General features: G+C 39.3%; 1 protein-coding gene across 4 annotated transcripts in view; it reads left to right on the forward strand.

Moving 5' to 3' along the window:
* Window positions 1-14,334, forward strand: part of RFX3 (regulatory factor X3) — a 105,630-nt gene that overhangs the window by 38,026 nt on the left and 53,270 nt on the right. For 3 of the 4 annotated variants that reach the window (XM_054004339.1, XM_054004342.1, XM_054004340.1), the window contains one exon: window positions 13,852-13,976. In XM_054004339.1, the coding sequence (XP_053860314.1) occupies window positions 13,860-13,976 (117 nt within the window). In that variant the 5' untranslated portion in view covers window positions 13,852-13,859. Of the gene's footprint in view, window positions 1-4,873; window positions 4,925-13,851; window positions 13,977-14,334 lie in introns of those variants that run through there. The other variant, XM_054004341.1, reaches the window with a different exon arrangement.

Here is a 14,334-nt window from a genome sequence, read left to right on the forward strand (position 1 = left end):
CTTTTTTCTTTTTACCCCCTTCTGCGGAATCCAAAGATGGACAGATGGATAGAGCATTTCATTACCTCCAGTCTAAAGTCTGGAACTGAGGCACATGCCTGTTACAGTCAAATCTGCTTTTGGCTGTCTTTACTGCAAAGATATATTAACAGTTCCCATTTTCTTTACTCCAGTTGTGTCTAAATACTTAGTAATTTTTAACATTTTTAACATGTCAACACTTAATATGTGTTACAGTGTATTGTTGTCTAGGGGGATCAGAAAGACTCATCTGAAGCAAGTTAATAAAGTCATACATAATTAAAGCTATTAACACAAATAAAATATATGAGAATATTTTTTCTATTACTATTACTAAAATAGAAAGCACATAATATGCTAGGATTTTTACCTTTTAAAAACCACAGATATAAAATACAATACATTCCACTGTCTGTTGTTTAAACAATTTAGTCACTGCAGATTCTTTTTGCAATAGAAAATAAAGTTGTCAAAGTATCTTGAAAGATTAATGTTCTACTATAGCAAATGCTGTCAAAACAGGAACACTCTTAAGTACTCTTAGGAAGAGAGAGGAATGTTGTCCATTGATACACAAAATATATCAGGTTATGGTTTAAAAGCATACAAGCTTTCTGATAAGTCATAAATACTAAGCCACCAATTTGTGGTTGGTCTAGGACCTGAAGTTATTCAAAATATTACATTTTTAAAAAATTTTCCATTTTAAGTTCCATGTTTTCAGGTTCCACACTTTCATGTAAATTATTTGATCAGTTCCTAGGTCTGAAAGTTTAATTTCCTTGAAATAACTTCAGAATTTTTTTTTCAGTTTAGCGAGTTCAGAGGACACCAGGTTTGCCTGGTGCTGTGCAGACCATGATGAACAAGCTATGCCAGTGTTCAGGGCTGACTGAGGCTTCAAGGGAGAGTTAATTACTCTGATGCTAAGGAAAAGTTTGCATGTCCTCTCCAGAGCATTTTGCATAATTCATCAGTGATCAGTAATGAAGTTTTGCACTGAAGCGTTCACAAAACTTGGCTCTTTCTTCATGGCTTCATTGTCAGTGCTTCTGACAGAATGTAGAATCAATTCATTTTATTCTTTGGAATATTTTTAGGTTTTAATATGGTTAAATCCATCTGGCATGTAAATCTCATGCAGATGCTCAGTCACTTCCTCACCAGCAGGATGGGGGAGAGAATCAGAAGGGTTATCCCTCTCGTCAGTTGGGGTCAGCTGTCCTGAGTGTATCCCCTCCCAGCTTCTTCCACACTCCAGCCTATTTACTGGTGGGGTGGTACAAGAAGCATAAAAGGCCTTGTTCCGTGCAAGCACTGTTCAGCAATAAGAAAAATGTCTCTGTATCATTAACCCTGTGTTCAGTACAAATTCAAAACCCAACCCAATACCAATCACTGTGAAGAAAATTAACTCTACCCCAGCTAAACTTAGTACATTCCAGCCCTTATTTCCTCACATTTACGTCATGTTCAGGTGCCATACTACTTGGTATGACCTCATTAACTACAACCCAATTTCCATTTGATATAATAGTTTTCTGTTTGATATAATACACAGATAGCATTCCCTTAGTCTGAGAACCATGTCAGCAAAATGTTCATAAAATGTTTACAAAATGTCCATTGAGTCTATTTAGTCCATGCCTGGCTGGGCTCCATCTATTCTGGTGGTCCTTTGGGACAGGGGAGGTGGTGTATTGCATGGAGTAACTGGGCACCAAAGCCAGCCTAGGTCAGGTCCCTGCTGCACTGGAGCTGCTTCTTGTAAGTCTTCTCCTCCATTGGTTTGGGTTGTTAGTGTCATGGTGATTCCTGTAAGATGCAACTCAAATCATAGCTTACAGCAACAGTTTAAAGGTATATCCGTTACAAGCTCTGTTCCTCATCCTTTTGGGCCAGGTTTTATGGTTTAACATTGCAGTGAACACCTTCACTTGTTTCTGCCATGCCTAGGAGCAAGGGTTTCCTGCTGTGGTCCACCATTAACGTCCATGGCTGTAGAGAGATGGCATGCTTCACCATGGTCTTCAGCAAAACAGGCTGCTGGGGAATCTCTTGCTTCCCCTCTTCCATCAGGGGGTACCACCCACAGGAGACAGTTCTCTACAAACTTTTTCAGCATGGGTCCTTGTCACAGGCTGCAGCTCTTCATGACCTGCCCCAGCTTGAGTCCCTTCCACGTGCAGTCCTTCAGAAACAGCATGCTCCACCGTGGGTCCCTCACAGGGTCACAAGTCCTGCCAACAAACCTGCTTCAGGGTGGGCTCCTGACTCCATGTATTCACAGGTCCTGCCAGGAACCTGCACATCCTCCAGCATGAGCCTACTGCGAGGTCCCAAATGCTTTCAGTTATCCAGCTGCTTCACTGTGGGGACCTCCATGGACTGAAAGTGGATTCCTGCTCCTGCATGGACTCATCCTACTCAGGTTCACACGGGTGTTGCAGCCTGTCCAGTACAGCAGCACAGAAAACTGTCCCAATTCCCTGGCCACCTGCCAGTCCAGGCACTTTGCCATGGCTGTTTTCAAAATGCTCTCAGGCACAACACAGTGATCAGCACAGCACTGCAATGAGCAGCAAAGGCAACAAGTGGCCACTAGTGAGCCACATATTCAGTCAGGCAAGCAAACCCCATGGCAAGTACAGGAGCCTTCTCTTTACTAGCTAAATTGCATTAGCTATAAATTTCATCTAGTGCATCTGAGTCAAATCTGTTGTTGAACCCTTTGTGCTTCACATTGGCCACCAAAAAGGACTCCTAAGAATTAATCCCAGCTGCCAGCTAAGCCCCATGTAGCTATTCACTCACTTCCCTGCCACTGGGTTGGGGAAGAAAATTGGAAAAGTGAGAAAACTCATGGGTTGAGTAAAAACAGTTTGATAGGAAAAGCAAAAGCCACACACACAGGCAGAATAAAAACGAAGAAATTAATTCAGTGCATCCCATGGGCAGGCAGGTGTTCAGCCATCTCCAGGAGAACAGGGCCTCATTGCACATAATGGTGATGTGGGAAGGCAAATGCCACTGTTCCAAATGTCCCTCTCTTCCTCCTTTCCCCCAGTTTATATGCTGATGTTGCAGCCGTGTCTCCTCCCAACCTTTTGTGCACCCCCAGTCTCTTCACCAGCATGGTAGTGTCAAAAGCAAAAAAGGCCTTGGCTCTGTGTAAGCCCTGCTCAGCAATAACAAAAGCAGCTCTATTTTATCAGTCCTATGTTCAGCATAAATCCAACACATAGTCCCAACACCAACAACTGTGAAGAAAATTGACTCTATTTCAGCCAATACTGCATGATTACTATAGAGTTCTTTTTTTCCTTCTTTTTTCTTTCTTTTTTCTTTAATTAATCCTATTTCAGCAGGAACATAAGCATGAGTAAGAATAATTTAGGATAGGAGGGTAATTTGGGAGAAAGGTATAAGGATAAGCAAGGCTTGTTTGGCTACACAGCTGCTAGGTGCAGAGTGACAGATGTAAATGAGAATGATGAAGTTCATCTGGGCGCTCTGTGTTCTTATCATCTTCTACATTCCCTGCCTGTTAACATCTTAATTCTTTTCTAATTGCATTGTATTTCAGAATTATCTTGCATTCTCAGCACTTTGTTCTCCATTTTATGTGAGTTGACACCATACCAAGCAGAGTCCCAGTTGCAGCTAAGGTGTGAATTATTGCAGCTATTATTACTGGCTAATTGGGACTGTTGTAATGGTAATATTCTGAGATACACTGATCAAATCTCCAAATTTCAGGCACACATATTTTTATGCTCTATTACTAGCTGGTTAGTCTGTTACAAGCTAAGAAGCACTGATCAAATACACTGGTCTTTGGGTTTCTTCAGAGGGTTGATACCTATTTTCAGACATATTTCAATTCATCTGTTTCCTGCAAATAGTTGCAAACTGTGGCACACAATCCAATGTGATAAAATACTGTACTTCTGATTTCTAATAAATTCTTTTTGGGTATCTGGGTATAAGGTGAACAAGAATTTATTTCATTTTTCTGTTTTAAGCAAGCGACATAATGTCTCAGAGCAAGAATAAAACAGTACGTTTCACAAATAGACCTTCTTGGTACAGGGAAGGAAAGCTCCAAGGAAAGATATGCCTCAGATGATGTCTCAGTCATTAGCAAAGTAAAATAGTCACAAACTTGTCTCTTGACATGCATGATGTACATTCTTCTCTTACAAAATAAAATTGCAGGTCGAGGAAGACAGGAATGGGAGAAACTGGTGAGATTTTATCTGTTCCATTCATTTTTAAGTAGATTACATGTAGTTATCCCTGAAGTAATTCTGCAGATATACCAGCTGTAAGACTATTTGCATGTTTCCCTGGTCAATATAGAAAGTATTTGTCTTAGCTTGCTTCTTTGTTTTAAGGCAATCTAGTCCTTACTGGTGGCAGAGTTAAAATATTCTTGTTGAAGTCTTGTTCCTTGTACTTTCACAGATAAAAGACAGCTGTAGCTTCTGTATTCAGTGACCAAATGGATTTCACATTTCGCCAAGAAAGCCATCATGACTTGAATCAGCAGCAGTGTGGCCAGCAGGACCAGGGCAGGGATTGTCCCCCCATACTCGGAACTGATGAGGCCACACCTCAAATCCTGTGTTCAGTTTTGGGCCCCTCAATACAAGAACACTGAGGTGCTGGAGCATGTCCAGAGAAGGGCAATGGAGCTTGAGGAGGGTCTGGAGTACAAACCCTGTGAAGAGCAGCTGAGGGAGATGGGGGCATTCAGCCTGGAGAAAAGGAGGCTCAGGGGAACCTTACCACTGTATAACTGCCTGAAAGGAGACAATGCAAGATGGGGGTCAGCATCTTCTCCGAGGCAACAAGTGACTGGACAAGGGGAAATGGCCTCAAGCTGCCTAGAGAGGTTCAGGTTGGATATTAGGAAACATTTTTTGACTGTGGTTAAGTATTGGAATGGGCTGCGCAATGAACTGGTAGAGTCACTATCCCTGGGAGTGTTCAAACAATGAGCAGACATGGCACTTTGTGCCATGGTTTAGTGGCCATGGCCGTGTTTGGTCAAAGGTCAGACTTGATCTTGGAGGTATTTTCCAGTATTAATGATTCTACAATTCTGTGATAATTTATCATCATTTTTCAGAGCCTAAACCTGAGATGTTTAGAATATACGTCTCCAAATAACTTTCAGTGTGTCAACAGTATTTTTCACTAGGATTCTCAAATCTCAGAGCAGTATTCTGTATCTTAGTCAAGAGAAGAGTATCATGTAGTAGAAACAGGAGCTGCAGAGTGTAAATGTCCAAAACTTGGTATAATACTGCCAGACAATGTGATACCTTTTTTAATTTAAACATCTACTTAACATACACATATTAGTAAATTTTTCTAGCATAAACTTAGTTTTGTTGTGTGCTACTGTCAAAACACTTTCTGTTAAAGGAATATAAAATTTTAATCGTACTGTAATGCAATACTTCTAGAAAAAATACAGAATTTCACCTAACTCAAAGGTGTTGTATACACAGGGTTACTGTATTATGTATACTAGGCACTTCAGTTAAATATTGTGGGGATTAGGATTATATATTGGTATCAATCCTGTCTACGTGAAAATCATGTCAAGTATATGTGAGCCTGTAATACTGTTTCCAATGTTTTGAACTGCTTCAGCTTCTCAAAAACTGAAATATTAAGATTTATGCATTCTAACTAAAACAACCAAAAGCTTAGTGGTTTGGAATCCAATAATTTTGTGATATATGGATTTTGAAGTAAACTTTGCTGTAGTTCAGAATAAGGGAAAATATGTCTCTCTTAATTTTTTTTCCCTTAGATGCACAGTCTTGCATTAGAGCTGTTGTTCTCTAATACGATGTAGCAAGACAGGATCATGCTGTTTAACCTTTTATTCTGTACATTTTCCAAAATTTAAAGATACTTTAATATTGAGCCGCTTTTAGTTTCTAGAGAGCTCTAAATAGCCCTTTAAGAGCTTTCATCAGTTTTTATCCTAAGCCTCTTTCCTATCCAGTGAATGTAAATTCTAGTTTGGCAAATAATATTGATAATATGATAACCTGAATATAATGTTGTAGGCTGTTATTGGGTGAAACCTATGTCTCTCCCTCTATGTTCCCTTTTTTTTCCCCTCTCCTTTTTTTTTCTTTCTTTTTTTTCTTAATTGGCTTCCCTGTCCCCATTCATAGGGGAACTGTGGGTTGTCACTCGTCTCACCATCTTTTTTAACTACTGCTACAATGATGGGTGAAGGAAAAAAATTATCAACACAGCCATTGGGGCAATAATTCTGACATTAATTGTTTCCTTCTTCTTATACCTGGTGAGGAAATGGCTAACTGAGGCATTTGAAAGATGTCAGTGTATTAATAATATCATAACTTTTAAGTGTTAAGTTATGGCATGGGCTAAGGCAGATCTGACTCTTTTCAGTGGTGCCCAGTGTAGGTACAAGAGGTGGTCCTCTCTCAACCTGAACCAAAGCTTTTTCTGTGAGGCTGACCAAGTATGGGCACAGGTTGTCCATAGAGGCTTTGGAGTTCCTATTATTGGCTGTATTCAAAAATCAGCTGGACGTGGTCCTGGGCAGAAGGTAGGTAGGTAGCATTGCTTGAGCAGGTCCCTTCCAGTCTCTGAGACTGTATTATCATTTGGTGAATGTCCAACAGTAAGAATCACAAACAGAAAATTTATGACACAGAGGTGACACATGGAGAACATAAGCTATTTCTGCTCATTCTATTAATAAAGTAGATTTTTCCAGCTATAATCTTTTTACTTATTCATTTTATGTTTTGATCTACTGAGTGGTCAATATAAATATAGTCTCAATTTTGACATCACTTTTTCTCCCTTTATTTCATTATTACCAGGTACGTGCTCAGTCTTTTCATGAAAGGACTGCAGCACAATGTCATACTAGAAGAAAAAAACCCACCCAAACACCCATAACTCACTTCCGAAGCAACCTAGAGATCTCTTTTCATAACTGTATAAATTGTGCAGAAGCAAAAAAAAGCTGTTTTGTTCAGGTGGTTCTCCTGTTTTCATGTTCTTTCTCATAAAGTAATCAAAATACATTTTGTTGTCAATAATTTTGAAATGTGTGAAGAAGTAGCATTATACATGTTAGACTTTATAATTAATTCTGCTGTTATTATTAGTGCCCTAGAATAAGATCTTGGCTCAAGCTAGAAATTTCATTTGATATTGTAACTATCATTCTGCATAGAGATATTTTTGGGAGATTGTGAACGTGCTTATTCCAGCCCATGACAGTTATGCTAATATAATAAAGACAGATGCCTCAGTATCTGAAAAGTATCTAAGTACTATTAAAGATGGATAATGCTTGACTAGTGTGAATTAAAAGCCATAATGCACTAGAATTAGCAGTGTAAATAGCAACTTAGAAAGCACACTAAACTTGTAGAAATGTTCTGTAATAAAATTCTTTATCAAAACTTGTTTCTGGTTAAACACTACAAAATACCATCCTAACAAGGAAGTTCCTGTGAACTTCATCCTTGATTGTTGCCTGAAGACATTTTTACTTCTGAAAAAAACAAACTGTAAGGTTAGATAGCTTATGTCCCTCCATTGCTGCCATTCAGTCATGTTTGCTGTCCCAGCACATCACTGTCATCTCAACAAGGTGATAGCCTGCAAGTGCACAGAGGTCTCTATTCCTCATGCTTATTCACCATGCTGAGTGTGAGGCCATTGTATACCTCTTCGCGTATGAGCTCTTCAGAGAGGCACTTCATCATGTGGATTTCTAAAAGAAGATCTGTGTGGCTTCCTTATAAATCTTGCTCATATACACATGCTTGAGGTGACCCTCCTTAAGCCTAATTTTTTGACTATATGTTGCCTTTCATTCATGTCACCCAAGGCCTTTGCTTGTTGAACCTGTCCGCCATTCCTTCACTGGGCTGCTGGAAAATGCTTCCCTCCCCATAACACTCCTTTTCCAGTCCCTTCCAACCAGGTCAGCTGTCATGCTGACAGAAATATCTCTGCCCCAATTAATGAGGTGCATCCCAGCTCTCCTAAGTTGTTAACCTCAGAGAAGCTCCTATGGTCATAAAAACCATAGCCCTATTGCCAATGCCGGTTCAGTCAAATGTTGACATGCAATATCAGTGCCCTCTTCCTCACACCCTTTCACCCAGGATGAAGGAAGGCACCTCTTGGACTTTTCTACTCATAGACTCTCTAGTGGGCAAACTAATGCTTTAGAATAGCACAAATGTAATTGTTTGATGGTTTGCTAATTTTCTCACAACAAAAAATTTGAGAAGCTTTAACCTGTAAGTGAGCGTAATATTGGTGCTGGTGTGTACTAATGGGTAAGGCTGCTGTGTAATACTGATTCATTTTCCAGCAAGAGAAGATATAATTTTGACGGTTTTGAAGGTAAAATTAGTACGTAGATCAAAGTGAGAGTGTCATGAAGTAGTCATTCAATCTAAGCACTTGTGTGTTGTGATCTCCTGGCAATACGGGATTTCATTATGATTGCTGTTGACTATGACTAGTACCATTCTTAGGGACTTAGTAAACTGATCATCAAGACAATGCTTTTTTTATATTATGGACTTTCTTTGAAGGAGTTACCACGAGCTTCTACTTGCACAGGTCCCTTCCAATTTGTTACTCTTTTACAGTGTTTTACTACTCAGAAATATATATGTAAGTCCAGAGAGACAGCTTCTAAACTTCATTCTGTGCCATTCATTTAACTGTTACTCCTATATAAATCTGTGAAAAGCTGAAAGAAGAGTAAGGGAATTTGTATTACTAAGTGCAATATGTAGCAACTAGTACTAATACCAGGCAGAGTCCAGCTGCCTACTTTGGTATTCACAAGAACCTTGGGAGAAGACAAGTGATCAAATAGTGTTTAGTAAGACACTGGGGTTCTAACATGAAAATACATTAGTATCCAGAAACTATGGTAATATTCTATTCTTTCTCTGTGAATAGCTTGTGTAATCTGTCTTCTGCTCTAGGGTAACACAACACAGTTATGAAGTCAATTATTCATAAAATTTTTATTTATGCAAAAATTGAAAAGGAATGCTTATGTGAAACTAGTAGATTACTGAAAACTGTTTCCATTTATACTCTTGTTCAGGAACCAAGCATTCCGTATTAATTGTTGAAACAATGTTTTGAGTTTTCCTTTATTGTGAAACATATTATGTTGCTGCAAATTCTTAATTAGTATATTGGCTATTCATCATTATAAATAGATAAGATCTTAAGATTAGCCTTTTATTCTGACTATTAAAAGCCTGCCATTACTGCATGTGATTACGAGATCTAGGTCAGTTTATCTTCTGTGATATTTTGTTTAGGCTTCTAGAGGAGAAAAAAGAAATTTCCTGCTGCACTTGAAAGTAAATTACAGGCTTTCATTTTCTGCATTGAATTAAAGCCTGCTACATTATTTGATCTAACAATAAAGCATATGTAGCTGAACAAAACTTTGCAAACTCTGGTCGCTTAAAAAAGTAAATTAGTTCAGTGTGAAGTAGTCCAGGAACAAAACAAACCATAATCTGACACATTTTAACAATCTCTTTTGATTAGTGTTAGAGTAAGTTACACTCTTAAATCATTCTGTCTTCATATTTCAAGTTTAGAAAACAGAAGGATTCCAACTGAGAATTTGGGTATATTAAAAAATCCTTTGGGAATTTAACAGACAACATGAAACTGCACAGAATTTATAGGAAAGGAATAATTTTCAGGTTTGTCTAAGTTCTGCCCATTATACTGAGGAAATACTAACCTTGTTGCATTCAGCACCTGAGTCCCGACAGTATCTTTTCCCACTTGGAGAGGTTAATTAGTCTTCTTTCAGAATGTGGCCTGTTTAGCTTACATTCACATCGTGCAACAAGCACTGGCTATACAAAGCAATACCATTAACAGATGGGTGTGTCCAACTGCTTAATTAGGCAGAATAAAAAGGACCTTGTTAAACATTCATCTGTTGTTTGTCATACACCTGACGGTCCAATTAGGCAAGGATGACGTCTTTTCTGCTGTAATATCCACTTCCTTTACTTACATGGAGTGTCAGTGAAAAAATGGGAAAGTCTTTGTTTAGATTTTGTTGTGATATATATTGTTGTGGTTTTAATCCTAGGCAACAGCCAAGCCCCCACAGCCACTCACTCTCCCACCAGTGGGGTGGGGAGAGAATCAGAAGGGTAAAAGCTGAAGTGCTCAGGGGTTGAGATAACAGTTTAAAAGGGAGAGCAGAAGCCATACACACAAGGGAAGTAAAGCATGGGATTAATTCAGTGCTTCCCGTGGGCCGGCAGGTGTTCAGCCAGCTGCAGGAGAGATGGGCCCCATCACACACAACAGTGACTTGGGAAAAAAGCCACCGCTGCTCCAAATGCCCCCCAACCCCCGCCACCCCCTTCTCCTTCTTCCTCTCACTTTATACACTGAGCATGATGCCACATGGTCTGGAGTATCCCTTTGGTCAGCTGGGGTCACCTGTCCTGGCTGCGTCTCCTCCTGAGCACCCCCAGTCCCCTCCCCAGTGTGGCAGTACCAAAGCAGAAAAGGCCTTGGCTCTGTGCAAGCCTGCTCAGCAGTAACAAAATTATCTCTGTATTTTCAGCTCTGTGTTCAGCCAGCCACTGTGAAGAAGGTTAATTTTACCCTAGCCAAAACCAGCAGCGTGTTCTCAATATTAATGCAGTGTAAAGGAATTACACTGACTGCATCATTGACGTGATGCTAGAAAAACTTCCAGTAAATAGGAAGATACTTAAGGTTGGCTGTCAGACCATATTGTATGGCATCTAGAGGGAAAAATCTGTACAGTGTACTGAACTATAATAAAATTTAACGTTTAGGATACAGACTTAAACCAGAACAGTGGAAGCAGCCCTGGCTGAATGCCAGGTGCTCACCAAAACCACTCTGTCACTCCTCTAGTCCTCAGCTGGACAAGTGAGAGAAGATGTAACTAAAAGCTCATTGATGAAAATAACAACAGGGAAGGATCGCTCACCAATTACCACGAGAGTGAAAACAGATTCGACTTGAGGAAAATTGCTTGAATTTATTGCCAATCAGATCAGCATAGGATAGTAAGAAATAAACCTAAATCTCCAAAAACCTTCCCCACACTCTCCACTTTCTCCTAGACTTAACTTTATTCCTGATTCTCTACCTCCTCCCTTCCGACAGTGCAGGGGAATTCAGAATGGGGGTTACCATCAGTTCCTTACACATTGTTTCTCTGGCTGTTTCCTTCTCAGGGGGTGATCTCCTCATGCTCTTCCTCAGCTTCTGTGTAGGGACCCTCCCATAGGATATAGTCCTCCATGCATTTCTCTGTGAGTCACTCCTGTGGCTACACTTCTTCACAAACTGCTCCAGTATGGGTCCCTTACATGGGGTGCAGCCCTTCAGGACCAGGCTGCTCCAGCATGACTTTCCCCTGGGGTCACAGGTCCTGCCAGCAAACCTGCTCCTATCTCAGCTCAGGCACCTTCTGAAGCCTGCTCTTCCACTGACATGTCTGCAGGTTCTCACTCTCACTCTTTTCTTCTGTGACTGCAATTTGCTTCTGCCCAATAACTTTTTTCCCCCCTTCATCGCTATGTTATCACAGAGGCACTACCACTGTCCCTGATGGGCTCAGGGCTCAGCTTTGGTCAGCAGTGGTTCCATCTTGGACCCAGCTGGCACTGTCTTCATCAGACATAGGGGAAGCTTCTGGCAGCTTCTCAGAGAAGACAACCTATGTAGTCCCCCTTGCTTGCTACCCAAGCCTTGCCAGACAAACACAATATATCCATCTCTCCTTCCTCACCTGTTCTTTCTGAACAGTCTGCACTCCAGCCATGGGGTTCATCTCACCAACTTTGAGTAATCACAACTAGGCTGTAACTTTCTAGCAGCATGGAGGCTTCCGAGTCCTCCATATTTATTGTGTGGACATCCATTTTAATTGTTAAGGTTTTAACATATAAATGTAATCTGAAGTTCTACTTCTTTATTCTTTTTCTTTTGTATGCTGATTTTTGTCAGGTCTGCTGGGTCCTAAAGTGCATCCACTGCTTAAAAGTAGATGGTTCAGTTAACATGAGACTCTGAGAGTCTGTTGATTAATCTGAAATTAGTTTGATCAAGAATTTATCAGTGTTTCTGAATAGTTCAGAAGAGGAATTTAAATCAATCAGGTGTGCCATAGGCATGATTTCCTGGAGTTTAAACCAAGAATGGTCCCAATTGGCAAGGTCCTTGCCCTATCGCCTGACCTCATACCAAATTTATATACCTGTTTCCTGCTTTGCAGTGACTACATTTAAATGCAAAGTGAACTAGAGACAGTTGGAGGGAGGAACTGCGGAAACTCAGTCTTAAATCAGCTTAAGCTGCTGTGGAACCCAGCCTTGAGGGGAAGGTTTGTTGTTGACAGCTGGTTCTGTTGTCAAGCAAGGAGAGCACTGAAATTCTTTTCATATAGTAATTAATTCCTCCTGTCATCTAGTGGTATGTCCCTCATTATTTTTATTATGGTTTTGTCTCAAAAAAAATATTGTTGAGTTTTTGGGGGAGCTTGTTATTTGGTAGTGGTGGTAGGGATTAAAGTTTCTTCACTGTCAGCCACTTGGGTCTCATGAGTTAAACTGAAAAAAAATCACTTGCATAAGTAATTTTAAGTATCTATAGATTTGTTTTTTTCATATCAATTTCTTTTATTATGCATGATAAAGCTACTAATTTTTAGTGACAGTGGTTCTCAGATTGCCAAAGTATTTTGTAGCTAATATAGGTTAATAGAGACTGAGGGCAGTAAGTTTTCAGGGAACATTTGGATTACAGACTAGTAGTTTGTGTTTCTTCACTGTGATTCTTCACACACACATACAGTCTTCTGTTTTAAAGGTACCAGGTTCCTGCCTCATCTGTTTATTATTTTCACTGGTTAATCATCCACTGCTTTAAAGAAATTTAAGAAGAAAGGGAAATAAAAGGCTGATTCACAATTTTGAATTCATTTTGGTTTGTCACCATTCAGTTGTATTGTCATTTTGGCTGTGCAAATTTGAGGAATCTGCAGCTCACAAACTCTGTTTCATATGAAGGCATGTCATTCTAGGTTGTCTTTCTGACAAGTTTTCTTTGTCAGGTATTTTCCTTGATTCTTGAACCATTTCTTTATTCTACCCAAATTTTGTTGTTCCCTTTAAACATCAGGGCCATGATCATAGGCACTTGTCTAACCATTTTTAAATGGCTTTAGCGTCAAAAAATTTCTTAATAATTGCTTTAATGCTTTCTACTGAAGAAGGTTATTTGAGTGTTTTTTTCGCTGTGACTCATTAAATGCTTTTCAGAGGTTACTTTCCAGAGTAGAGGCCTTCATTCTGTGGCTTGCTTCAAGTTCAACTTTGAATTTGAATGTATAGAGATTTTAGTGTAATTCAGTAAGACAGAGAAAAAATGGTTTTGAATGCTGACCAGTTATTTACAAGCTGAGAAATCTGCTGCTGATTTTTCTTACTTAATCCTAAAGGGACAAAGCTCAGATAAGTGACAGATTTTTTTATATGTAAGCAAAAATATTTCAAATATAAGTAAGATAAAAATAACATAAAACTCTATACAAACTCCTGTGCTAGTAGGGGGAAAAATCTTTGGGCTCATAACAAAATTGGTATTAACTAATTTTATAATATTAATAGAAATAAGGGACAAATTAGTGTGCTAATGTAAGTGGCAAAATAAAAACATTTATGCACTAACTTTTGGATTTTATATTTTAATTTTATTCAGAGATCACAATGCAGACATCAGAGACTGGGGCGGATACAGGTTCAACTGTGACTTTACAGACATCTGTGGCTGGCCAGGCAGCAGTGCCCACACAGGTAGTACAGCAAGTACCAGTTCAGCAACAGGTATGTGGCTGTTAATTTTGAGAAGATTAAAAAAAATCCTCATAATTGTTCTTTACAATTTAATTAAGAACTTGGTTTTGTGCAAGACTGCTAAAGGAACTTTTGCTCTGCTTTTATAAATTTTAGTTTGCTGGAATTAAAATAACCAGAGAAAAGCAAGCTATTTTCAGGATCTGTTCTTTAACTAGAGCATCTGACAAGCTCTGGTAGTACTCATACATGATTCTAGCTGTTATTTATCATATAATTCATGCAGTGGCTCACAGAAGTTTGCTTTATGTTACTGAATATTTATGTTTTTTTCTTTAAATAATGCATATGTTTCTGAAATTATTGACTATATCATTTCTTCATCTGT

Source organism: Vidua macroura, chromosome Z (assembly GCF_024509145.1).
Source record: "Vidua macroura isolate BioBank_ID:100142 chromosome Z, ASM2450914v1, whole genome shotgun sequence".
NCBI lineage: Eukaryota > Metazoa > Chordata > Aves > Passeriformes > Viduidae > Vidua > Vidua macroura.